At 50.8% G+C, this 26,945-nt stretch overlaps 1 protein-coding gene across 2 annotated transcripts in view; it reads right to left on the bottom strand.

Moving 5' to 3' along the window:
* The window catches only part of LENG8 (leukocyte receptor cluster member 8), a 161,486-nt gene extending 141,350 nt beyond the window's left edge, over positions 1-20,136 (bottom strand). The window contains exons 1-8 of one of the 2 annotated variants that reach the window (XM_075327596.1): positions 19,945-20,136; positions 9,970-10,023; positions 9,724-9,871; positions 9,195-9,290; positions 8,778-8,885; positions 7,683-7,938; positions 7,286-7,466; positions 6,976-7,155 (exon numbers count right to left, since the gene is read on the bottom strand). In XM_075327596.1, coding sequence (XP_075183711.1) covers positions 6,976-7,155; positions 7,286-7,466; positions 7,683-7,938; positions 8,778-8,885; positions 9,195-9,290; positions 9,724-9,871; positions 9,970-10,004 — 1,004 coding nt within the window. In that variant the 5' untranslated portion in view covers positions 10,005-10,023; positions 19,945-20,136. The remainder of the gene's footprint in view (positions 1-6,975; positions 7,156-7,285; positions 7,467-7,682; positions 7,939-8,777; positions 8,886-9,194; positions 9,291-9,723; positions 9,872-9,969; positions 10,024-19,944) is intronic. The other variant, XM_075327597.1, reaches the window with a different exon arrangement.
* Positions 20,137-26,945: the final 6,809 nt, after the last annotated feature.

Here is a 26,945-nt window from a genome sequence, read left to right as displayed (position 1 = left end):
GCACTTCAGGTGCCGCTTACCGCCCGCCTATAAGCGGGTGTGTGGTCGCCCTAGTCCTGTGCCTGGTTGCCCAGAGTCCGATCTCTCAGCTCGGACTGCAGGAATGGCTGCCGGCGTCCTTCTCCAGCTCGTGAGAGTAGGGGCGGGCCGTGGGCGTGCCCCCAAGTCAGAACGGGAAACCGGCGTCCCACAGTGTCCAGTGAGAGGGCTGGAGCATGTAAATAAGGCTCCAGCCCTCGGCGCTGCTGATTGTACAGCGTCTCTCCCCTACCCTGATTGACAGGGTGGGGGCGGGAACGAAGCGGAGCTAGGCCGCAAAAGCCGGGGACTGGATTTATAAGCGCCGCCGCCGTAAAAGCGCGGTCGGCGCTAAGTCCCCGGCGCACTACAAGTCCCAGCCGCGCCGCCGCTCCCGAGCGTCCGGCGCGGTAGTTCCCAATAAATAAAGTCACTCAGCTAGGCTGCAGTGACTGTAACCCTTTACTGTCCCCGGCGCACTAGCACACCCAGCAAGTCTGGAGTGTGCTGTGCCTGTGTGTACGGGGACACAGAGTACCTGAATGGTGCAGGGCCATGTCCCTGAACGGTACCCAGCTCCGTATCCAGCAGGTTCAATGGGTCTGTGGATGGAGCCCGGCCTCAGGGCTTTGGGGCCGGTAAGATCCCACTTCCTCAGAGCCCCTCAGGGGGATGTGGAAGGAAAACAGCATGTGGGCTCCAGCCGCCGTACCAGCAATAGGTACCTCAACCTTACAAACCACAAGCGGGGTGAGAAGGGAGCATGCTGGGGGCCCTATATGGGCCCTCTTTTCTTCCATCCGATATAGTCAGCAGCTACTGCTGACTAAACAGTGGAGCTATGCGTGGATGTCTGACCTCCTTCGCACAAAGCAGAAAACTGGTGAGCCAGTGATCCCACTGGGGGTGTATAGCCAGAAGGGGAGGGGCCTTACACTTTTTAGTGTAATGCTTTGTGTGGCCTCCGGAGGCAGTAGCTATACACCCAATCGTCTGGGTCTCCCAATGGAGCGACGAAGAAATTCCCTTCTTTTTCGCTCCTAATTGGGAGACCCAGACAATTGGGACGTCCAAAAGCAGTCCCTGGGTGGGTAAAAGAATACCTCATGATAGGGCTGTCAAGCAGCCCTTTCTTACAGGTGGGCCACCGCCGCCTGAAGGACTTGTCTACCTAGGCTGGCATCCGCCGAAGCGTAGGTATGCACGTGATAATGCTTGGTAAAAGTGTGCAGACTCGACCAGGTAGCCGCCTGGCACACCTGCTGAGCCGTAGCCTGATGCCGTAATGCCCAGGACGCACCCACGGCTCTGGTAGAATGGGCCTTCAGTCCAGATGGAATCGGAAGCCCAGCAGAACGGTAGGTGTGAAGAATTGGTTCCTTGATCCACCGCGCAAGGGTGGATTTGGAAGCTTGCGACCCTTTATGCTGACCAGCGACCAGGATAAAGAGTGCATCCGAACGGCACATAGGCGCCGTGCGGGAAATGTAGATCCTGAGTGCTCTCACCAGGTCCAACAGATGCAAACCCTTTTCAAATTGGTGAACTGGATGCGGACACAAAGATGGTAAAGTGATATCCTGATTGAGATGAAAGGAAGATACCACCTTGGGAAGAAACTCTGGAATTGGACGCAGAACTACCTTATCTTGGTGAAACACCAGGAAGGGAGATTTGCAAGATAACGCCGCCAGCTCTGACACTCTCCGAAGAGACGTGACCGCCACTAGAAAAGCCACTTTCTGTGAAAGCCGAGAAAAAGAAATCTCCTTCATAGGCTCGAAAGGCGGCTTCTGGAGAGCAATTAGAACCTTGTTCAGATCCCAGGGTTCCAATGGCCGTTTGTAAGGGGGAACGATATGACAAACCCCTTGCAGGAACGTGCGTACCTTAGGAAGTCGCGCTAGGCGTTTCTGAACAAATACGGATAGCGCGGAAACTTGACCTTTAAGGGAGCTCAGCGACAAACCTTTTTCCAACCCAGACTGCAGGAAGGAAAGAAAAATAGGCAATGCAAATGGCCAGGGAGAAACTCCCTGGGCAGAGCACCAAGATAGGAATATCTTCCACGTCCTGTGGTAGATCTTGGCGGAGGATGGTTTCCTAGCCTGTCTCATGGTGGCAACAACTTCATGAGATAAACCTGAGGTCCCTAGGATCCAGGACTCAACGGCCACACAGTCAGGTTCAGGGCCGCTGAATTCAGATGGAAAAACGGCCCTTGAGACAGCAAGTCTGGACGGTCTGGTAGCGCCCACGGTTGGCCTACTGTGAGATGCCACAGATCCGGGTACCACGACCTCCTTGGCCAGTCTGGAGCGACGAGAATGGCGCGGCGGCAGTCGGACCTGATCTTGCGGAGCACTCTGGGCAATAATGCCAGAGGTGGGAACACATAAGGTAGCTGGAACTGCGACCAATCTTGAACTAAGGCGTCTGCCGCCAGAGCTCGGTGATCGTGAGACCGTGCCATGAAAACCGGGACCTTGTTGTTGTGCCGTGACGCCATCAGGTCGACGTCCGGCATCCCCCAGCGGCGACAGATCTCCTGAAACACGTCCGGGTGGAGGGACCATTCTCCTGCGTCCATGCCCTGGCGACTTAGAAAGTCTGCTTCCCAGTTTTCCACGCCTGGGATGTGAACTGCGGATATGGTGGATGCTGTGTCTTCCACCCACGTCAGAATCCGCCGGACTTCCTGGAAGGCTTGCCGACTGCGTGTTCCCCCTTGGTGGTTGATGTACGCCACCGCTGTGGAATTGTCCGACTGAATCCGGATCTGCTTGCCTGCCAGCCACTGTTGGAAGGCTCGCAGGGCAAGAAAAATTGCTCTGATTTCCAGAACATTGATCTGAAGGGTGGACTCTTTCTGAGTCCACGTACCCTGAGCCCTGTGGTGAAGAAACACTGCTCCCCACCCTGATAGGCTCGCATCTGTCGTGACCACCGCCCAGGATGGGGGTAGAAACGACCTTCCTTTTGACAATGAGGTGGGAAGAAGCCACCACCGGAGAGAGTCCTTGGCTGTCTGAGAGAGGGAGACATCCCTGTCGAGGGACGTCGACTTCCCGTCCCATTGGCGGAGAATGTCCCATTGTAGAGGGCGCAGATGAAACTGCGCGAAAGGGACTGCTTCCATTGCTGCCACCATTTTCCCTAGGAAATGCATGAGGCGCCTCAAGGAGTGCGACTGGCTCTGAAGAAGAGATTGCACCCCTGTCTGCAGCGAGCACTGCTTGTCCAGTGGAAGTTTCACTATCGCTGAGAGAGTATGAAACTCCATGCCAAGATATGTTAGTGATTGGGTCGGGGTTAGATTTGACTTTGAAAAGTTGACAATCCACCCGAACCTCTGGAGAGTCTTCAGTGCCACGTTCAGACTGTGTTGGCATGCCTCTTGAGAGGGTGCCTTTATCAGCAGATCGTCCAGATACGGGATCACAGAGTGACCCTGTGAGTGCAGGACTGCTACTACTGCTGCAATGACCTTGGTGAAGACCCGAGGGGCTGTTGCCAGCCCGAAAGGAAGCGCTACGAACTGCAGGTGTTCGCTTCCTATAACGAAGCGTAGAAAACGCTGATGCTCTGGCGCAATCGGTACGTGGAGATAAGCATCTTTGATGTCTATTGATGCTAGGAAATCTCCTTGAGACATTGAGGCGATGACGGAGCGGAGAGATTCCATCCGGAATCTCCTGGTTTTTACGTGTTTGTTGAGCAACTTTAGATCCAGGACGGGACGAAACGACCCGTCCTTCTTTGGCACCACAAACAAATTGGAGTAAAAACCGTGACCTTGTTCCTGAAGAGGAACGGAAGTCACCACTCCTTCCGCCTTTAGAGCGGCCACCGCCTGCAGCAGAGCATCGGCCCGGTCGGGCGGTGGAGAAGTTCTGAAGAAACGAGTTGGAGGACGAGAGCTGAACTCTATCCTGTACCCGTGAGACAGAATGTCCCTCACCCAACGGTCTTTGACCTGTGACAGCCAAATGTCGCCAAAGCGGGAGAGCCTGCCACCGACCGAGAATGCGGAGAGAGGAGGCTGAGAGTCATGAGGAAGCCGTCTTGGTAACGGTTCTTCCTGCTGTCTTTTTTGGGCGTGATTGAGTCCGCCAAGAATCTGAGCCTCTCTGATCCTTTTGAGTCCTTTTGGACGAGGAGAATTGGGACCTGCCTGAGCCTCGAAAGGACCGAAAACCAGACTGACCCCTCCTTTGTTGGGGTTTGTTTTGTCTGTGTTGAGGTAAGGATGAATCCTTACCCTTGGAGTGTTTAATGATTTCATCCAAACGCTCACCAAACAATCGGTCACGAGAAAAAGGCAAACTGGTTAAGCACTTCTTGGAAGAAGAATCTGCCTTCCATTCTCTCAACCACAGGGCTCTGCGTAAAACCACGGAGTTGGCTGACGCCACCGCCGTACGGCTCGTAGAGTCTAGGACAGCATTAATCGCGTAAGACGCGAATGCAGACATTTGAGAGGTCAATGGTGCCACCTGCGGAGCAGATGTACGTGTGACTGAGTCGACTTGCGTAAGCCCAGCTGAAATAGCTTGGAGTGCCCATACGGCTGCGAATGCTGGCGCCAACGACGCTCCAATAGCTTCATAGATGGATTTCAACCAGAGCTCCATCTGTCTATCAGTGGCATCTTTAAGTGCCGCTCCATCTTCTACTGCAACTAAGGATCTAGCTGCGAGCCTGGAGATTGGAGGATCCACCTTGGGACACTGGGTCCAGCCCTTGACCACGTCAGGGGGGAAAGGATAGCGTGTATCTTTAAGCCGTTTGGAAAACCGCTTATCAGGATAAGCGTGGTGTTTCTGGATTGCGTCTCTAAAGTCAGCGTGGTCCAGAAAAGAGCTTAATTTACGCTTGGGATATCTGAAATGGAATTTCTCATGCTGTGAAGCTGACTCCTCCGCAGGAGGAGCTGGCGGAGAAATATCTAACATCTTATTGATGGACGCTATAAGATCATTCACTATGGCGTCACCATCCGGTGTATCCAGATTGAGAGCGGTCCCAGGATCAGAATCCTGGTCAGTTACATCCGCCTCATCACCCATAGATTCATCCCGCTGGGATCCTGACCAGTGAGACGAAGTTGAGGGCCCCTCATAGCGAGCCCGTTTAGGGTGTCTGGGACTGTCGTCCGAGTCAGAGACGTCACCCTGGGGTGCGTGTGACCCCCCCGGAGCACGGAAGTGTTCCAGCTGAGGGGGACCAGGGAGCAATGATTCAACAGTGTCCGTGATCTGAGTCACTGGTCTAGACTGCAATGTTTCAAGAATTTTAGACATAGTCATAGACAATCTGTCAGCAAAAGCTGCAAACTCCGTTCCTGTCACCTGGTGCAAGTGTCACAGGGGCCGAGCACTGCACACAATGGGGGTCAGTGGAACCTGCCGGTAGAGCAGCCCCACATGCGGTACAGGCAGCATATAACGTCTGTGCCTTGGCACCCTTGCGTTTTGCGGACGACATGCTGTTGCCTCCTTGTAATCTAGGAGGGTATATAGCCGAGAACACCAGCGACCGTACAGTGTCAGTATTTGCAAACACAAAATACCAGGTACACAAAACGGCACAAGTGGGGGTGAGCCCTTGAGGGCTGCTTACCGCCCGCTGAACAGCGGGTATGAGGCCGTAGAATCCCGTGTCTGGGTCTCCCCGTCTCCCCTCTGCAGCTCAGCGTGCAGGCAGGAATGGCTGCCGGCGTCCTGTGAAGAGGGGCGGACCGTGGGCGTGCCACAGACAAAAGTGCGGGAAACTGAGTCCCCCTGTGCCTAGTGTGAGGGCTGGAGTATGTAAAAAAGACTCCAGCCCTCAGTGCTGATGCTCTGTACAGCGTCCCGCCCTCCTCCTGACTGGCAGGTGCGGAGGCGGGCACGAGACGAACTAGGCCGCAAAAGCCGGGGACTGTAGTAATAAGCGCGGCCGAGATATATGCATGGCCAGCGCGGAAGTCCCCGGCGCACCACAAGTCCCAGCCGTGTCACAGTGCGACTGACCCCAGCGGCCGGCGCGACCGTTCGCCCTGGTCTACCCACTCAGCCGAGCTGTAGTGAGGAAATGGCACAAGCGCAGCAGCGCTGATGTCCCCGGCGCACTAACACACCCAGCAATGCTGCGGTGTGCGCGCGTATGCACGGGGACACAGAGTACCTTGACGGAGCAGGGCCATGTCCCTGACGATACTCAGCTCCATATCCAGCGGCTTCTCCAGGGGCTGTGGATGGAGCACGGTCTCCTGTGCCTGGAGACCGGTAAAGTCCCACTTCACCCAGAGCCCTAATGGGGGTGGGGAAGGAATCAGCATGTGGGCTCCAGCCTCCGTACCCACAATGGGTACCTCAACCTTAACAAACACCGCCGACAGAAAGTGGGGTGAGAAGGGAGCATGCTGGGGGCCCTAGAATGGGCCCTCTTTTCTTCCATCCGACATAGTCAGCAGCTGCTGCTGACTAAACAGTGGAGCTATGCGTGCGTGTCTGACCTCCTTCGCACAAAGCAAAAACTGAGGGACCCGTGCTCCCACGGGGGGGTGTATAGCCAGAAGGGGAGGGGCCTTACACTTTTAAGTGTAGTACTTTGTGCGGCCTCCGGAGGCAGTAGCTATACACCCAATTGTCTGGGTCTCCCAATTAGGAGCGAAAAAGAAAGAAATATTTTGTAATTCCTCAATGCGACGGAAGCAAAACAATGAAAGTGTGAACTTAGCCTTAGCTAGAACGTGAAGGCTGCAGCCGATCAGGCTGCTGCAGTGATCACGTGATGCCCCCTGCCTTAAGAGGAAGCCAAGATACTAAAAGGGAGAAAGGCAGCAGTATGGCAGAACAGATGAGGTCTGTTAGAATATATGTTCTTTTTTGCTTTTATACTTCATAGGTCCATTTGTAATTTTTTTTTTTTTTTTTAAATAAGGACATATTGGATAGTCATTTTAACACATACCCTGGCAAAGGCTCTCGACTCCAATCTATGGTGTAGGCAGATCCATCTTGTAATCTGGCCTGCAAGACTTCTTTTAGCAGCTTTTCTGTTCGATCTTTGTCTTCCTCACTCTCACATGCTGTAAAGCAGCGTTGGACATACTCCTTCATAGCTGGAGGCCAATCTTCAGGCTTTGAGGAACTACTCAGCAAAAATATGAAAAAAAAAAATGCATTGGAATTTTTTCAGATTAAAAGAAAGTGTATAGCTAAAACAGCGATAAACAGTGTTCAAGTAATAGAGTCCTACAGAAAGAGAAACCAAAATCTACCTGTGTTCATGGATCTTCTCCGGTTGCTGCTGCTGCTGCTGTAGCATGTGGTGATGCACGCGACCGTGCTGTGACAGGCCAGTATGGCTACCGTGCGGCTCATTGGGTGCAAAGTTCTGATTGGACATTACAAGTGGACGCTTCTGGATATTAAACTTCAGGCCACCCGCTCCTGGAGCCTCTATTAAAAACAGAAAGGACAAAATGAGAAAATGGCACACACACTCACTAAGGTTAGTAAGAAAACAGTCAGATCCCACCCAACTGAACCATTATCTGCACTCAATCAGAACAGAAGCTTTTTACAGCCTCTGCGTTCATTGAAAGCGCTGACATTGGGGGCGTTTTCTGCCTATGAACAGTTCCAAGCTGCTGCTCTATGGAAGGGACAACTTACGTTTCATTCGGTTCCATAGTTGTTGCCCTTTCTTGGATTTGGGGCTCTCGCCATAGGAATGCTGATTGTAGTTGATGGCATTATTGGATGAATGCTGGGGCGAGAGTTGTTTGCCACCTGCTGTGTTTTGTGGACAGGACTGCGACATATTATGGTGGGCATGTTGGTGATGTGGCGAAGTCGGGTTAGTAGAGGCAGCCGCTTGAGACTGGATTGCTGAGTAAGGCATCCCATCTTCTAGACCAGGAACACCGGGCTGGAAACATGAATGTAACGTATCAATATGTGACAGAAAAGCAGCAGGTTAAAGGGGTTCTATAGTTTTGGAAATCTTCTACCACACCTGTGCTTCACTCATAATCCCCAGCTCCAGCGCAGTCTCCACTGATGCTAGGGGCGAGTAATTTTCTGCAGCGCTTATGCCACTTTGACAGCGCTGCAGCCAATCAGCGAGATCAGCGCAGGTCATCAACTCGGGCAGAGCCACTGAGCTTAGTTATTAGGTGTAGCTGTTAACAGTGATGACATCACAACAGCCACAAAGAGCAGCGACGCTACACACATATATATATTATATATATATATATATATATATATATATATATATATATATATATATATATAAATTTTTTTTATTTTTTTTTTAAAGACTGCAGCCAAGGAACACAAGTTTTCTAAAATCAGAAGCCCCTTTTAAATCATGAAACTCACTTAAGAGGATGGGACGGTAACATTAGGTAATACCCCAGGTTGCTGAGCAAGGTTCATATCAAAACACAGGATAGACTGTAAATGTAAAATTCGATAGTTGGGGGTCCCAACTGAGACACTGGTACCAATCACCAGAACGATAGATAGTCAGGCTCTGTTCATTGTGATCATTAGACCATAGATTGGAGAGGTAGTGTCTCCTGATCCAAAGTGAATATGGCCCCTTAATTTCTCATGACCCATCTGGGCCACAGAGGTGTGACCCCAGGAGATCTACATTATCACCGATCTGGTAGATGTTAAATACTGTTACATGACCTAATCCCATTAATGTTTAAAAAGGATAATAATAACCGGCGTCTCCAGATATATAACCCGGCATACCTGATTTACACTCCCCTGGTGCTGTCCACTTTGCTGACCCTGCGATCCTTGATAACCACCAGACATACCATACTGACCAGAGGCATTGTATCCTCCATACACATTCTGCTACAAAATACATAGAAATAATATATTAACTATATTCTTCAGATTAGAAGTACAATCAATAATTAAATTGAAATAGATTGCGTTTATCAGGACGAGCAAAGATCAAGCACTATATACAGGGATATACAGCCTTGCTCTTGGTGGCATTTTACATCCCCGTCCATCGTACTTTGTAAGATAATTTCTTTACATACCATGGACAATGGTGGAGAGACCCACTCGTCTATTCTCGTCCCAATAAATGAAATTATGCAACCACTATTATAGCACCTCTTACTCCACAAAGGTGAACAGAAATCAGATACCTACCATGGGGTAATAGTAGTTGTAAGCATAGGGGTAATTGTACTGTGAATACCACTGATAATACTGTTGCATCGCTGCATCGTTCTGTGATGCTGAATACTGGAAAAGAGAAAGGGGAAAAAAAAATTGCATTAATAGTAACAAAAACAAAAAAAAAAACCAACAAGATTGGCCTTCATACAATATGAATATTGACAGCAGCACATCCCCTTTGCAAACTGTCAGTCAAATGTCAACCTGTGAATGTACATTATAGTTGAGAAATGGAGGCTCTGTGCTCTGGGGACAATGCCTCTATATTTTTCCGAACCTACAAATCGTACATATTCCAGATTCTCAATCTGGTTTAATGCTCCAGAAGATACATGCTGGGCTTTTAATAGATAGCTCAGTGTATGATCAGAGCACAGGGGTACTTTAATCGGATTTGTTCGAGTACATATATAAGAAATGTAACGTACAGTGTTGTGCCTTCCCTTACCAAACCAAAATCCCATCCACACCGCATGGGCTCATCGTCTCCCCTTATTACCTGTGCGTTATCTTGCCCATCAGTTGATCCCTTAGCGGTATTCGCTTTACTTATATTTGCCAGAGCTTGCCGCGCCTTCTCCCACTCGGGATTCTCATGCATTGGGCTTTCTAAATTGCCATCTCTACCCGCACTGTACTGCTGAGCCCTGCAAAGAATCAGATCGGGAAAAAAAAAAAAGAATGTTAATCAGCCTTATCTATATATCAATAGGATGTGACTATTTAGTTAGTGGAGGAAACTCACCATTCAGGGCTCAGTTGGTCTCCCAGGTTAGACATTGCAGCGTTCAAGTGTGACCTGTTGATAGAAAATTGAACAGATGTTCAATATGAGCACAAGTATATAGCTGTATATACACAGTAATATCTATGTATGGCGAGAGATACTGCCAGCACCACGACGGCCAGTCCTAAAATATACATTCCCCATATAGCACGGCTGTACACAGCTCAGGCAGACAACTTTATCGTTACCAGAAATCCTCAATGCTTTCCGGCCACAATCCTATTATGTTCATGATTCATAAAAGGCAGTTAAACCCCCCCGGTTATACAGGGGACCCTTCAGTATAATTTATAATTTTAAGCAGAGGCCCCCAATCTAGAAAGATGACCAGCAGAATACTTCACCTTTTGACAAGTCACTGACTAAAGGGGGCTTTACACGTAGCCAATGTTGCTGGTGAAAGTACCCGCCCCCGTCGTTTGTGCGTCACGGGCAAATCGCTGCCCGTGGTGACCAATACTGTTAGTCCCCATCACACAATTACCTGCCTAGCGACGTCGCTGTGGCCGGTGAACCGCCTCCTTTCTAAGGGGGCGGTTTGTGCAGCGTAACAGCGATGTCACACGGCAGCCGTCCAATAGAAGCGGAGAGCAGCCGAAAGAAGAAGGGAATTTTGTTACTTACCGTAAATTCCTTTTCTTCTAGCTCCTATTGGGAGACCCAGACGATTGGGTGTATAGCTACTGCCTCCGGAGGCCACACAAAGCATTACACTAAAAAGTGTAAGGCCCCTCCCCTTCTGGCTATACACCCCCAGTGGGATCACTGGCTCACCAGTTTTAGTGCAAAAGCAAGAAGGAGGAAAGCCAATAACTTGGTTAAACAAATTCACTCCGAGTAACATCGGAGAACTGAAAAACCGTTCAACATGAACAACATGTGTACCCGAAAAAACCCAAAAATCCCGAAGGACAACAGGGCGGGTGCTGGGTCTCCCAATAGGAGCTAGAAGAAAAGGAATTTACGGTAAGTAACAAAATTCCCTTCTTCTTCGGCGCTCCATTGGGAGACCCAGACGATTGGGACGTCCAAAAGCTGTCCCTGGGTGGGTAAAGAAATACCTCATGTTAGAGCTGCAAGACAGCCCTCCCCTACGGGGAGGCAACTGCCGCCTGCAGGACTCTTCTACCTAGGCTGGCGTCCGCCGAAGCATAGGTATGCACCTGATAATGTTTGGTGAAAGTGTGCAGACTCGACCAGGAAGCTGCCTGGCACACCTGTTGAGCCGTAGCCTGGTGTCACAATGCCCAGGACGCACCCACGGCTCTGGTAGAATGGGCCTTCAGCCCTGATGGAACCGGAAGCCCAGCAGAACGGTAGGCTTCAAGAATTGGTTCTTTGATCCATCGAGCCAGGGTGGCCTTAGAAGCCTGCGACCCTTTGCGCTTACCAGCGACAAGGACAAAGAGTGCGTCCGAACGGCGCAGGGGCGCCGTGCGGGAAATGTAGATTCTGAGTGCTCTCACCAGATCTAACAAATGTAAATCCTTCTCATACCGATGAACTGCATGAGGACAAAACGAAGGCAAAGAGATATCCTGATTAAGATGAAAAGAGGATACCACCTTCGGGAGAAACTCCTGAATGGGGCGCAGCACTACCTTGTCCTGGTGGAAGACCAGGAAGGGAGCCTTGGATGACAGCGCTGCTAGCTCAGACACTCTCCGAAGAGATGTGATCGCTACCAGAAAAGCCACTTTCTGTGATAGTCTAGAAAGTGAAACCTCCCTCAGAGGCTCGACGGGCGGCTTCTGGAGGGCAACTAGTACCCTGTTCAGATCCCATGGATCTAACGGCCGCTTGTACGGGGGTACAATATGACAAACCCCCTGCAGGAACGTGCGCACCTTAGGAAGTCCTGCTAGACGCTTCTGAAAAAAGACGGATAGCGCCGAGACTTGCCCTTTAAGGGAGCCGAGCGACAAACCTTTTTCTAACCCAGATTGCAGGAAAGAAAGAAAGGTAGGCAATGCAAATGGCCAGGGAGACACTCCCTGAGCAGAGCACCAGGATAAGAATATCCTCCACGTTCTGTGGTAGATCTTAGCGGACGTGGGCTTCTTAGCCTGTGTCATGGTGGCAACGACCCCTTGGGATAATCCTGAAGACCCTAGGATCCAGGACTCAATGGCCACACAGTCAGGTTCAGGGCCGCAGAATTCCGATGGAAAAAACGGCCCTTGGGACAGTAAGTCTGGTCGGTCTGGTAGTGCCCACGGTTGGCCGACCGTGAGATGCCACAGATCCGGATACCACGCCCTCCTTGGCCAGTCTGGGGCGACGAGTATGACGCGGCTGCAGTCGGATCTGATCTTGCGTAGCACTCTGGGCAAGAGTGCCAGAGGTGGAAACACATAAGGGAGCCGGAACTGCGACCAATCTTGCACTAAGGCGTCTGCCGCCAGAGCTCTGTGATCGCGGGACCGTGCTATGAAGGTTGGGACCTTGTTGTTGTGCCTGGACGCCATTAGGTCGACGTCCGGCCTTCCCCAGCGGCTACAGATTTCCTGAAACACGTCCGGGTGAAGGGACCATTCCCCTGCGTCCATGCCCTGGCGGCTGAGGAAGTCTGCTTCCCAGTTTTCTACGCCGGGGATGTGAACTGCGGATACGGTGGAGGCCGTGGCTTCCACCCACATCATAATCCGCCGGACTTTCTGGAAGGCTTGCCGACTGCGTGTCCCCCCTTGGTGATTGATGTATGCCACCGCTGTGGAGTTGTCCGATTGAATTCGGATCTGCTTCCCTTCCAGCCACTGTTGGAAGGCTAGTAGGGCAAGATACACTGCTCTGATTTCCAGAACATTGATCTGAAGGGTGGACTCCTGCTGAGTCCACGTACCCTGAGCCCTGTGGTGGAGAAACACTGCTCCCCACCCTGACAGACTCGCGTCTGTCGTGACTACCGCCCAAGACGGTGGTAGGAAGGATCTTCCCTGTGATAATGAGGTGGGAAGAAGCCACCATTGCAGAGAGTCCTTGGCCGTCTGTGAAAGGGATACTTTCCTGTTCAGGGATGTTGACTTCCCGTCCCATTGGCGGAGAATGCCCCAATAAAGAGGACGCAGATGAAACTGCGCAAACGGAACCGCCTGCATTGCCGCCACCATCTTCCCGAGGAAGTGCATAAGGCGTCTTAAGGAGTGCGACTGACCGTGACGGAGAGTCTGCACCCCGGTCTGTAGTGACCGCTGCTTGTCCAGCGGAAGCTTCACTAGCGCTGAGAGGGTATGAAACACCATGCCAAGATACGTTAGTGATTGGGTCGGTGACAGGTTTGACTTTGAGAAGTTGATGATCCACCCGACCGTCTGGAGAGTCTCCAGCGCAACATTCAGGCTGTGTTGGCATGCCTCTCGAGAGGGTGCCTTGACAAGTAGATCGTCCAAGTAAGGGATCACAGAGTGTCCCTGTGAGTGCAAGACTGCTACCACTGCCGCCATGACCTTGGTGAACACCCGTGGGGCTGTCGCCCGACCAAATGGCAGAGCTACGAACTGGAGATGTTCGTCTCCTATCACAAAACGTAGAAAACGTTGGTGCTCTGTAGCAATCGGTACGTGGAGATAAGCATCTTTGATGTCTATTGATGCTAGGAAATTTCCTTGAGACATTGAGGCAATGACGGAGCGGAGGGTTTCATCCGGAACCGCCTGGCCTCCACGTGCTTGTTGAGCAGTTTTGGGTCCAGAACGGAACGGAAAGAGCCGTCCTTTTTTGGCACCACAACCAGATTGGAGGAAAACCGTGTCTTGTTCCTGAAGAGGAACAGGGATTACCACTCCTTCTGCCTGCAGAAGAGCATCGGCTCGGTGGGGAGGTGGGGACGTTCTGAAGAATCGAGTCGGAGGACGAGAACAGAACTCTGTCCTGTGCACGTGGGCACAATGTCCCTCACCCACCGGTCTGTGACCTGTGGCAGCTAAATGTCGCCAAGGCGAGCGAGTCTGCCATCAACCGCGGATGCGGAGAGATGAGAGAGCTGAGAGTCATGAGGAGACCGCGTTGGTAGCGGTTCCTCCGGCTGCCTTCCTTGGGCGTGATTGAGCCCCCGGAAGCTGAGCCCCTCTGAGGCTTTTAAGCTCTTTTGGACGAGGACAATTGGGACCTGCCCGAGCTTGGGAAGGACCGAAACCTCGACTGTCCTTCCAGGACAGCATCATTAGGGTAAGTCGCAATGCAGACATTGCGAGGTTACGGACGCCCCTGCGGCACAAATGTACATATGCTCAAGACCAGCTGTGCAAGAACAGCTGAAAAGCTTAGGGTTCCCATACGGCTGTAAATGCCGGAGCAACCGACACGCCGATAGCCTCATAGACAGATTTCAACCAGAGTCCATCTGTCTGGCATCTTTAAGTGAAGTCCCATCTCCACTGCAACTATGCTCTAGCCGCAAGCCTGGAAATTGGAGAATCCACCCTTGGACCCTGGGTCCCGCGCTTGACCACGTCAGGGGGAAAAGGATAACGTGTATCCTTAATACGTTTGGAGAAAACGCTTATCTGGTAAGCGTGGTGTTCCTGGACTGCTTCTCTGAAGTCAGCGTGGCCAGAAAAATACTCAATATACGTTTGAGCTACTGAAATGGGACTTCTCCTGCTGTGAAGCTGACTCCTCCGCTGGGGGAGCTGAGGGAGAAAGATCCAACATTCCATTGATGGACGCTATAGGATCATTCCTTATGGCGTCACCATCCGGTGTATCCGGATTGAGAGCGGTGTCAGGATCAAGTCCTGATGAGCTACGTCTGCCTCATCATACAGAGAGCCTCCTGGGACCCCCCCCGGAGCACCGATTTTATTCCAAATGAGGGTGGCCAGGGAGCAATGATCCAGATTGCCCATGGCCTGTCCGGACTGCAAGTCTCTATCCCATTGCAACTCCATCCCTGTCCTTGGACAGGGTTGACAGGTGGTTCCTTTGGCCACGTCTAGTAGAGACCCCGGCTGACCAAGTGCTACAGGGGAGCATTGCACACAATGGGGTTCAGTGCCGTGGAACAGTATCACATGCAGTAAAAACAGCATCGAAAGCCTGTGTTGCTTATATGCTGCTGCCGGCTAGCCATCTAGGATATAGAGCCAAGAATGGCGACCGTACAGTGCAATGTATAGCATACAAGCATAAAGTACAAATGAACACTGCAGCACATGCAATACAAGCAGCATAGAAAGCCTGTGCCTTGGCACCCCTGCTTTTCTGCTGCTGTAGACTAGCCATCTAGGGGAATATAGCCCAGAATAGCGACCATACAGTGCAATGTATAACATACAAGCATAAGTACAAATGAACACTGCAACCCCTGCAATACAAGCAGCATAGAAAAAACCTGTGCCTCAGCACCCTTGCTTTTCTGCTGCTGTAGCCTAGTCATTCTAGGCGAAAATAGCCCAGACTAGCGACCGTACAGTGCAGTGTATAGCATACAAGCATAAATACACATGAACACTTCAGTACATGCAATACAAGCAGCATAGAAAGCCTGTGCCTTAGCACCCTTGCTTTCCTGCTGCTGATGTGTCGCCATCTAAGAGGGCATATAGCCAAAAATAGCGACCTATGCAGTGTAAGCATAAAACACAAATGGACAACTGCGGTATTTAGTGGGTTCAGCACTTCAGGTGCCGCTTACCGCCCGCGTATAAGCGGGTGTGTGGTCGCCCTAGTCCTGTGCCTGGTTGCCCAGAGTCCGATCTCTCAGCTCGGACTGCAGGAATGGCTGCCGGCGTCCTTCTCCAGCTCGTGTGGGTAGGGGCGGGCCGTGGGCGTGCCCCCAAGTCAGAGCGGGAAACCGGCGTCCCACAGTGTCCAGTGAGAGGGCTGGAGCATGTAAATAAGGCTCCAGCCCTCGGCGCTGCTGATTGTACAGCGTCTCTCCCCTACCCTGATTGACAGGGTGGGGGCGGGAACGAAGCGGAGCTAGGCCGCAAAAGCCGGGGACTGGATTTATAAGCGCCGCCGCCGTAAAAGCGCGGTCGGCGCTAAGTCCCCGGCGCACTACAAGTCCCAGCCGCGCCGCCGCTCCCGGAGCGTCCGGCGCGGTAGTTCCCCATACATAAAGTCACTCAGCTAGGCTGCAGTGACTGTAACCCTTTACTGTCCCCGGCGCACTAGCACACCCAGCAAGTCTGGAGTGTGCTGTGCCTGTGTGTACGGGGACACAGAGTACCTGAATGGTGCAGGGCCATGTCCCTGAACGGTACCCAGCTCCGTATCCAGCAGGTTCAATGGGTCTGTGGATGGAGCCCGGCCTCAGGGCTTTGGGGCCGGTAAGATCCCACTTCCTCAGAGCCCCTCAGGGGGATGGGGAAGGAAAGCAGCATGTGGGCTCCAGCCTCCGTACCAGCAATAGGTACCTCAACCTTACAAACCACAAGCGGGGTGAGAAGGGAGCATGCTGGGGGCCCTATATGGGCCCTCTTTTCTTCCATCCGATATAGTCAGCAGCTACTGCTGACTAAACAGTGGAGCTATGCGTGGATGTCTGACCTCCTTCGCACAAAGCAGAAAACTGGTGAGCCAGTGATCCCACTGGGGGTGTATAGCCAGAAGGGGAGGGGCCTTACACTTTTTAGTGTAATGCTTTGTGTGGCCTCCGGAGGCAGTAGCTATACACCCAATCGTCTGGGTCTCCCAATGGAGCGCCGAAGAAAGTGACGCGCACATCGTTGCCGGAGGACGCAGGAATGCTGTTTGTCATTCCTGGGGTGTCACACGTAGCGATGTGTGCTGTCTCAGGAACGACAAACAACCTGCATCCTGCACCAACGATATCTGGGATTAGAGCACCATGTCAACGAGCAACGATAAGGTGAGTATTTTTGATCGTTAGCGGTCGCTCGTACGTGTCACACGCAACGACGTCGCTAACGAGGCCGGATGTGCGTCACAAATTCCATGACCCCAACGACATCTCGTTAGCGATGTCGTTGCGTGTAACGGGGCCTTAGGCTATATGCGCACGCTGCATCTTTTTGTGCTCACAAACTGCAGCCAAAACTGGACGTTGTCAGAGAGTCTGGAAATGTCACTAAAAAATGCTTGAAATTGTAGCGGTGTTTTCACAACATGTGTTTGTGCTGCGTTATGTTGACAAAACGCAGGAAGAATGAACATGCTGCATTTTTTGTCACAAACTTTTGACAACTAAAACGCTGACAAATAAACTGCAATGTGCGCAGCAAATCTGACTTCTAGACTTTGCTGGGAAGTCAGAAAGTTCTGACAACAAAACTGCAGCCAAAACCGCAGTGTGCGCATGTAGCCTAAGATTCCTGAGGGGAGACCCAGTGCCCCAATTACTATAAGGAAGGGTGCGGGGGGACAAGATATGAAGACAACCTCTCCAACCCTTTGCCTATGGCTCTGTGGATCATAGCTGGACCCATGTTTAGGATTACTCTGGTGGAAACCATTGCCCCTATGGTCCATCATACCGAGGCAATCGTTAGCTCCCACTGGGCAGAAATACACTGAGCTGTTCTCTCGATCACCCCTTTAAATGTGTAACAGATCTCCCATAGATTCCTACACCAGGAGATCCATAACGGTGTACTGAGAACGTTTCTTTAATCGACAGCAGATGTGAGGCACCGGAGGAGATGTTCATTATGTTATTTTACTGTTCATAAGGGAATATTCTATGCAAAAAAACAGCTGCTTCAAACACATACGCCGACGGGGCCATGGACTATAATGGAGCAGACAGAGTCAGTGTGTGCTCTGTCTTGCACCATTTTCGGGCGTATACGCTTTCTGCAGCCGGACACCCAGACATACTCTGCTACGTCTATTCTATTTTAGTCTTCATCCTTTTCGGTATTCAGGTCCTGAACAAGGCAGATCAAAGTATTGTAGTGCGCCTGCGCAGGACCTCAATGCTGGCGAGTGAGGATGACATAGGACGTGTCATGCACCCTGGATTCAGAAGAAAGAGAACAAAGATGGCCGAAAGAGGCGGCGCCGAAAATGGGGACACCCATCTGACCAGTCTGCACCGCCCCGCCCCTTAGGCAAGTATTATAAAGTGATTTTTACGTTCTACACAGCAACCTGGGCTCTTATATACAGCATGTTAGAATGTGTATATAAGAGCCTGGTGGTGGTGGCTGCAGCTTATAAGCCCCAAGGGAACATGTCGCCACTTTTTTTGGCCTATAAGGCTACTTTCACACATCAGTTTTCTGCATTCAGGCACAATCCTTTTTTTTCCTGATCCAAAGGATCCGGAAAAAAAAATGTAAAACCGTATCCACCGGATCCGGTTTTTAACGGATCCGTTATGCCGGATGCGTAAAAAACCTGATCCGTTTTGCATCCGTTTTGTCCGTTTTTTTGATGGATCAGTTTTTTTAATTAATTTGGTGCATGCGCAGTTTACAAAAACGGATCCGGCAGCCGCATCTATTTTTTACCGCATTGCGCCGGATCCAGCGTCCATAGGCTTTCATTGTAAAACCCGGCGCGATGCGCTTTTTTGCCGGACAAAAAACGTTGCAAGACACGTTGCCTCCGGCCGCCGCTTTGATTAATTTTGCCGCATCCGGAAAAAAACGGATGCAACGCAAAGCCATCAGGTACAATCCGGTAACAATGCAAATCTATGGTGATAAAACGGATGCGGTACCAGATCCATTTTACCCATTTTTTTCCGGATTGTACCTGATGGAAAAAAACTGATGTGTGAAAGTAGCCTAAGCTGCGGCCACCACCACCACCACTGGGCTCTTATATACACATTCTAACATGCTGTATATAAGAGCCCAGGCCGCTGTGACAACATAAACACTTTATAATACTTACCTAACGGTCGCATGGTTGGCCGTATGGGCGTCTCCGGCGCCGCCTCTTTTGGCCATCTTTGTTCTTTTCTAACCGCGGTGCATGACGGGTCCGACATCATCCACACTCGCCGGCATTCAGGTCCTGAGCAGGGCAGATCACAGTATTGTAGTGCGCCTGCGCAGGACCGGCGAGTGTGTATGACGTAGCCGTGTCATGCACCCAGGCTTCAGAAAGGACGAAGATGGCTGAAAGAGGCGGCACCGGCACCGGACAACAGAGATGCTCATAAGGTCCACAGCACGACCGTTAGGTGAGTATTATAAAGTGAGTTTTATGTTCTCACAGCGGCCTGGGCTCTTATATACAGCATGTTAGAATACTGTATATAAGAGCCCGGTGGTGGTGGCCACAGCTTATAGGCCAAAAAAGTGGTGACAGGTTCCCTTTAATCATATCCAATTATGGTGCTATTGTTTCCAACATCTATTAATTAAAATCAACTTTGTTAGTGGGAAAACTCCTTGAAATGTAAGTCCCCTATCTTAGTCTTCATCCTTTCCCAGCGTCGCTCTGCTCGGCCTCCTGTGATTTGCCGGCAACTCCAGTGTTTTATGGATCTGGCGGCTGAAACTCATTACAAGTCTATGGGGGCCTTGTTCTGGCTCCCATAGACTTATATTGAGACCTTGCGACGTAACGTCTGACTTCTAGGCAGTTGGAAGCTACAGGAATAAGATGGTGCCGCGGTACCGGAGCCGCTCTGAAAGACGATGAAGACCCCTGAGGGGGAGTATAAGAATAGATTAAAAGCACCACTCCAGACCTGGAAGAAAACCCACTGGAGTGGTGCTTTAATAAAAGCATTATCCAATAGAGGAAAGACCCTTTAAATTGAGAGCCACCCCCCAAATAGCGATATAATGAACTGAGCCCCTCACAAGCAAGCGCCGTCATCAGAATTGGGGGGCTGTGGGGGATGGGCTGTGTCCGCAAAGCAGCTAATATAAGGGTTAACCATGTGCGGAGCCCTCGGAGCACAGAGCCCTTCCCATACGGCCCGGGTAGTGAGGAGTCACGGAGCCGCCATCTTTGCTGTGTACACTGCTGAGAGAAATACCGCCCGATAACGGCCGCCCGCAGCGTTACCTCAGCCCGGCCGCTCATACAGGGCCCCCCGTGTGTCCTCCTCCACTACGGACGAAGTCTCCTCAAGACCAACCGCCTCCTTCCCGGGACGTCACAGCGCGTTACTGTTCTTCACTCCTGCGGCTTTTTCCGCTGTAGCCGAAGCCTCAGAAATGGCTCCTACAAGCACAAAATGGCGGCCGCAAAAAAAATCGTCGTCTTCCTGACGTAACGGCTCCCCGCCCTGTTCTACTTCCGCTATTTTTTCTACCACTATTTCCGGTCGGGCTCTGTTATCCAATCAGAATGAGTTTTCCTAAAAGTATTTCAATTGGTTTAAACCATTGAATGACACTTAGCTTCTCCAATCACATTGCGGAGTGACGTAGTCATTTCCGTCTTGTACAATATGTCGCTTAGAAGGGAGAGACATGTCGCCATTTTGTTGGTGGGTTATGCATAGGTTTATTGATTTGATAATGGTTTCCAATTGATATCCCAGATGTCACACACTGCGATCTTCTTACAGGACTAGATTTCAGGGTAGTTCATGCAGGGCCAGCTCCAAATTAGTGTGGATATGTGGGGGTGACAGTGGCCCCCTCTTCATTTTTTGTATTTCCCCTTTTGCCTTCCAAGGAATAAATGACTCCTAATTTATAAACAATTGGGTTCAGGTCCATATGGCCGTCCTTGTGTCCCTGTGTATGTTCTCTGTGTGCTGTTAGTGTGCTGTCCTTGTGTGACGCCCTGGCAAAACCAGGTAGTCACACACAGAGGCCCCCACATAGCAGCTTCCCTCACAGGGTTACACACAGCCGACCTGAAACCCTAGTCCCCCCCCCATGGAAAGACAGGCACACCAGTGGGCGGGACCCGGCGGATGGAGAACGCCCACCTAGGGGTCTGGAGAGCCCGGGGCGGGAAAAGCAGTAGTTCAGGTTTAGAGCTCGAGTGGAGTGGAGTGAGGAATTGAAGCTCGAGAGCAGAGGCGCCAGGGTTGGAGCCCTGGTGCATTGGCTAGGTGGCAGACGGTGGCCCGTGTCTAGCAGGAGACGGGAAAACGGCAGCCGGAGATCCGAGGTGGACCGGGACAGGGTTGGAGCCCGCCGGTACCGACATCGGAGTACCAACCCGTAAACCGTGCACAGTGGGGGTACTTTGACCCTGAAGCCAGGACCGGAACCAACGGCCTAGCTAATTAACCAGTTGAGGGCAGGATTATAGGTCCTGTCCCAACCTAAGTCCCGAAAAGTAGACAACCACCCACAGAGAGCGATAGTGCATCCGTGGGATCTACCAGGCCCTGGCGGGTCAGCGTCTGACGGGCACGACTCCCAACAATAGTACTGGGAGCGGACTCCCGCGTTCCACACCGGGAAGTCCACCACATCACAACACAGTGCAGAGGAAAGTGACACAGACCACCAGCCCGGGTGGGGGACCAGAGTACACCCGGCCACGGTGGCCGGCCAACAGCACCTTGGTTAATCACTGGACTTGTCTGATTTCTTTAACCGTGAGTAGGCTGAAACTCCCTGGTCTGACCAGGCGCGCCGGCCCCTGCCATCACCGTCCCCTACACCAAGTCACCGGGTCCCGGGGCAACCATCCCTACCCATGGAGGGGTTAACAACCAGCTGCCATCCCATCGCCCCGGGTGTCCCACAAAAGCAGCGATGATGCCATACTTCACCACACCGTGGGTGGCGTCACAGACTGACTACGGCAAGCCCCGCACAAATACGTCCCCTTTTCATTCAGAGTGTCTGCGTGACCCCCGGGTCCAGAGAGTCCCTCGAGCCACACTGCGGGTCCGGATCCGAGCAGCCCGGCTGCTACTGACGTGGGGGCGGCACACTTGTAACATCCATATAGCACACAGACAGCATGAACTTGTATACTTACCTGTCTCCTCGCTGCTGTCACACTTACTTCCAGGTCCGCTGTCAGTGCAGTAAATATTCATGAGGCATAATGAGTGGGCCCGGAAGTACCAGCAGAGACAGCAGCGCCGGAGACAGGTAAGTATAAAAATACATTTAATTCTAGTGAATGAGTGTCCTCTGGTATGTGCTACACTGATGTCACAAGGATCACATCAGTGTGCAGTCCGTGTCACACCCGTGCTTCTGGCCAAAAAAGGACATGTTGCCGTGTGGCACACACAGACACGCATGTGTTCCACATGGACACATGGTGTCAAAACATGGACGTGTGCACAAACCCATTGATTTTAATGGCTCTACGTGTGGAAACGGATGCCACACATAGCAGAAACACGTATGTGTAAAGGATACCTTAGTGGGCACTTCTCCTTTTTGAGATAATCCATCCACCTCACAGGTGTGGCATATCAAGATGCTGATTAGACAGCATGATTATTGCACAAGTGTGCCTTAGGCTGGTCAGCATGATTATTGCACAGGTGTGCCTTAGGCTGGCCACAATAAAAGGCCACTCTAAAATGAGCAGTTTTATCACACAGCACAATGCCATAGATGTCGCAAGTATTGAGTAAGCGTGCAGTTAAATTTCAAGAAGCGCAGAATTGACTATGTGAAAATCGCGGGGTCTCCAAAATAATGCTGACTACTTTAAGTGATTGACTTTGTACAGTATGGTTCCCACGGTACCCCAGCTATGACCTCAGGTGAACTCACCTTAGGTGAACTCACTGAACTTGTCATGGCTCTGATCCGTGGTGCTCTTCTATTCAGTAGAGCATGTGCTATTTTTTGTATATGTTCCGGTGGACAGGTTGTTCCCATTCTCGGGTCCTACGCTGGCTTAGGAGGGTCCTCTCCTCAGGTGCCTTGTTCCAGGTGAGTGCTCTGCTTCATTAGGGAGCAACCTTACCCGGTACGCCTCCAGTCATAGTTTCTGCTCTGCAGTGAGTGCCCTCGTTCCCATATGTACTTGCTCTGATCTCGTCTCCCTACCATAGCTCTGTGTTACCCTTCTCCGCCTGTTCCCCCGACTCTGACATTTACCCTCCGGTTTCTGACCTGTGGCTCGTACTCTGACTTTGACTCTGCTCTCTCCTTGTGTACCGTACGTGAATTCCTGGCTTCTGACCTCTGACTCATACCCTGACTTCAGCTCATTGTTTTTCCTTGGTACCTTACGTGACTGCCTTGCTTCTGACCTCTGACTTGTACCCCGACTTTGGCTTTGCTTCTCCCCCTTGTTCCATACATGACCTCCTGGCTCCAGACCTCGGCCTATTTGTCTTCCCCTCCACTAGCTGTATCTAGTGACACCTAGTGGTAGATCATCATAGAACTCAAATCCAGTAATCCGCCATTGAGTTCAATGCTGCAGAATTATCGTATAACTGACTTCATTGGTGCCAGATTACCTGATTAACAGGCCCCCCTTTTAAATCAATAATCCGGTATTCCAGCAGCATAAAACTCAATGCCTGATTACCAGAATGTGGACGCATGGGGTTCAATGAGTTCACCTGATGTTTGGAGCAGTTTGCAAAAGAAGAGCCCAAAATTCCAGGTGAGAGGAGTAAGAAGCTTGTGGCTCTATAGGAGGTGATTGATTGCAGTTGGCACTGGCAGCGTGACAGGTTTCACAGCCTAAAGGCTTTCGCCATCGTATAATCACCTGCGATTGTTTTGAGACGTCTGGAATCCGGTTATGTTGTTTGCTTCATTTTACTGGAACCGAGCAAATACCCTGTGACTCACATCCAGCACATGATGGGGAGAAGCCGTAAAACCCTGAGCTTTTCTATCATTGTGTTTTATGTTTCCATATTAGCAAAAACCATGTATTACCGCGATTCTGAGTTGATTCATACTATAAACATTCTGATTCTTTGCCCCTTTAACCGTCACTGTTCTCTACTTCCCTATATGTATATACTGCATATGTGTACATATACTTCCTGTTAGCAGTAAACTTTGTCATAAAATGTGAAGTTATTGCTAATGATTACATGATATGCCATATCAGCACTGACTGTTCTGTCCACAGATGTTTCATGTTTACATAGTCCTTGCACCTTCAGACTTTATAAAGCTGTATGTGTGTGTGTGTGTGTGTGTGTGTGTGTGTGTGTGTGTGTGAGAGAAAGAGACATACAGTCAAAAGAGACAGAGGCAGACAGAGAAAGAGGCAGACAGAGAAAGAGGCAGACAGAGAAAGAGGCAGACAGAGAAAGAGGCAGACAGGGAAAGAGACAGGGAAAGAGACAGAGACAGGGACAGGGAAAGAGACAGGGAAAGAGACAGGGAAAGAGACAGAGACAGGGAAAGAGACAGTGACAGGGAATGAGACAGTGACAGGGAATGAGACAGTGACAGGGAATGAGACAGAGACAGGGAATGAGACAGAGACAGGGAATGAGACAGAGACAGGGAATGAGACAGAGACAGGGAATGAGACAGAGACAGGGAATGAGACATAGACAGGGAATGAGACAGAGACAGGGAATGAGACAGAGACAGGGAATGAGACAGAGACAGGGAATAAGACAGAGAAAGGGAATGAGACAGAGACAGGAAATGAGACATTGAAAGAGACAGAGACAGGGAAATAGACAGAGAAAGAGTCAGAGACAGGGAAAGAGACAGGGAAAAAGACAGAGACAGATGGGGAAAGAGACAAATGGGGAAAGAGACAGACAGGGAGACAGACGGGGAAAGAGACAGACCTGGAACAAGATAAACGGGGAAAGAGACAGACCGGGAAAGAGAAGAAGAGGAAAGAGACAGACAGACACAGAGATAGAGAGAGACAGAGAGACTGATACAGAGACAGACAGAGAGATAGACACAGACAGAGAGACATTGATAGAGACAGAGACACACATGGATAGAGACAGACACAGACAGAGACAGACAGGGAAAGAGATAAAGAGACAGACAGAAAGAGACAGACAAAAAGAGAAAGGCAGACAGACAGAGACTGGGAGAGAGCCAGAGAAAGAGTTACTATCCCGGGCAACGCCGGGTACTACAGCTAGTTAGTAATGTTATAAATTATCTTATTCAAAAATTATATTATCTTAATGATACTTGTCCCGGCTCCAGCACCAGGCTTTGTGCCCTCCTTACCCGGCGGCTGGCTCACTCCGCTTCGCACATGCCTAGGCCATCTAGGTATTCAGATAGTTAGGTGTTTCCTCCACTATGATTCTTCCAGGCTGTTTGATTTTCTCACATGGGGTGCCTTATGACAAACCCAGCTCTTCTATGCCGCTGGGCTCTGCTATGCCTATTGAGTTCACAGACAAACACAGCTCTGCTATTCTGTTGGGCAACACTACTTCAAGCTGGACTTTCATTAAAAGTTCAGTTCGGGACCTGCACTTGACCCAAAATCCCATATAAGTCAATGGGGACACAAACTTTAGTGCTATAAAATGGTCATAGTAAGGGCTAAGGGGCTGCAAAAGGAGGCAAAATGCGACTAAGAGGAGAGAAATTGCCCTGCAAATATATGTGTCTAGGGAATAAATAAAAAAGTAAAATGGCAAGGGGTCCCCCCATTTTTAATACCCAGCCAAGATAAAGCAGACAACTAGGGGCTAGTATTATCAAGCCAGGAAGAACCATGATTATTTGGCCCTTCCTTCCCTATAAATGGAAGCCCACATCTGCCCCAGAAGTGGCGAATCCATTTGGGGTAATATTTATGTGAATGAAGGATTGTGGGGGCGTCCTTATTCAAAATGTATATACATAGTGTCGTTTGCTCTACCAAAATCACAATAACAGCCAAGCAAAGGTATGAAAAAATGTGGTAACAATTAAAATGTAACCTTTAGGCCCTGTGCGCACTAGTGCGTTTTACCCGCGGATTTACCCGCGGATTTGCCGCGGAAATTTCTTGAGAAATGTCTGCAATCTTTGTGCAGACATTTCCCAGCAAATCCTATGTGGAAAAAAAATAGCTGTGCGCACACTGCAGATTTTTCTCAAGAAATTTCCTTGAGAAGAATTTCTTGAGAAAATTTCTTGAGAAAATGAGCATGTCCATTATTTTCCGCAGGTACCTGCGGAATACCCCCGGAATTTCACTCCATTCACTGTAATGTAATCGCGAAATTCCGGGGGTATACCGCAGGTAGCAAATGATGTGCGGTATACCCCCCGTATAGCCGCGATTTACCTGCGGTAATGCTCATCGCTGCCTGCGGTTTTGCAGGAAGCGATGTCATTATGCCAGGAAGAGGAAGCGGAGCAGAGTAAACACAGACGTCTCACTGCCTGGACGAGGCACAGAAGCACTTCCGTGCGACCTCCAGGTGCCCGTGCAGTCTGTGTCCCGCTCCAGCCTCGCGGCTGCCTGCACTGCAGCGTGTCAGTGTGTGTCCGCAGTATCAGCAGCTTGTCCCGCTGCAGCGCAGGCAGACACTGACACAGGCAGACACTGACACTGCACTGCAGGGTGTCTGTGTCTGCCCGCAGTGTCAGCAGCCTGTCACGCAGCAGCGCAGGCAGACACTGACACCCTGCAGTGCTGGCAGCCGCGGGGATGACGATCGCTGCTGTCAGGAGGTGAGATCATTACCTGCTGTGACGATCTCCTGCCTCCTGACGTCACCGCGGTCACTGCTGTCTATGCCCGTCTCGCGAGCGGCCCGAGACTGTCACTAGCGGTGACGTCACGGGCTCTCGCGATACTTCTGAAAACGCGGCGGGCATAGAAGTCAGTGACAGCGCTGACGTCAGCAGTACAGGAGAATATCACAGCAGGTAATGATCTCATCTATCCTCCTGGCAGCAGCGCTCGGCATCCCATGCAGTGACCTGGGCTATTGATGTTAGCTCAGGTCACTGCATTGCTCTCCCAGCCAATGGGGAACATTCTGTTCTTCATTGACTGAGACAGCGACTATGGTATGGATCGCCGTGGGACCCCCCCCTTATTGGATTACGCCGGACGTGGAATTGATTGTTCTTTTCAATAAATTGGTGAAAGAGGGAATGTTTTGGGGAGTGTTTTTTCAAATAAAACTTTTTTTGTTGGCCATTTTTTATTTCTTACTGACTGGGTTGGTG

This window comes from Anomaloglossus baeobatrachus, chromosome 11 (assembly GCF_048569485.1).
Source record: "Anomaloglossus baeobatrachus isolate aAnoBae1 chromosome 11, aAnoBae1.hap1, whole genome shotgun sequence".
NCBI classification, from domain to species: Eukaryota; Metazoa; Chordata; class Amphibia; order Anura; family Aromobatidae; genus Anomaloglossus; species Anomaloglossus baeobatrachus.
The sequence above is the reverse complement of the archived record's forward strand: the minus strand, read 5'-3'. Positions and strand labels throughout refer to the sequence as shown.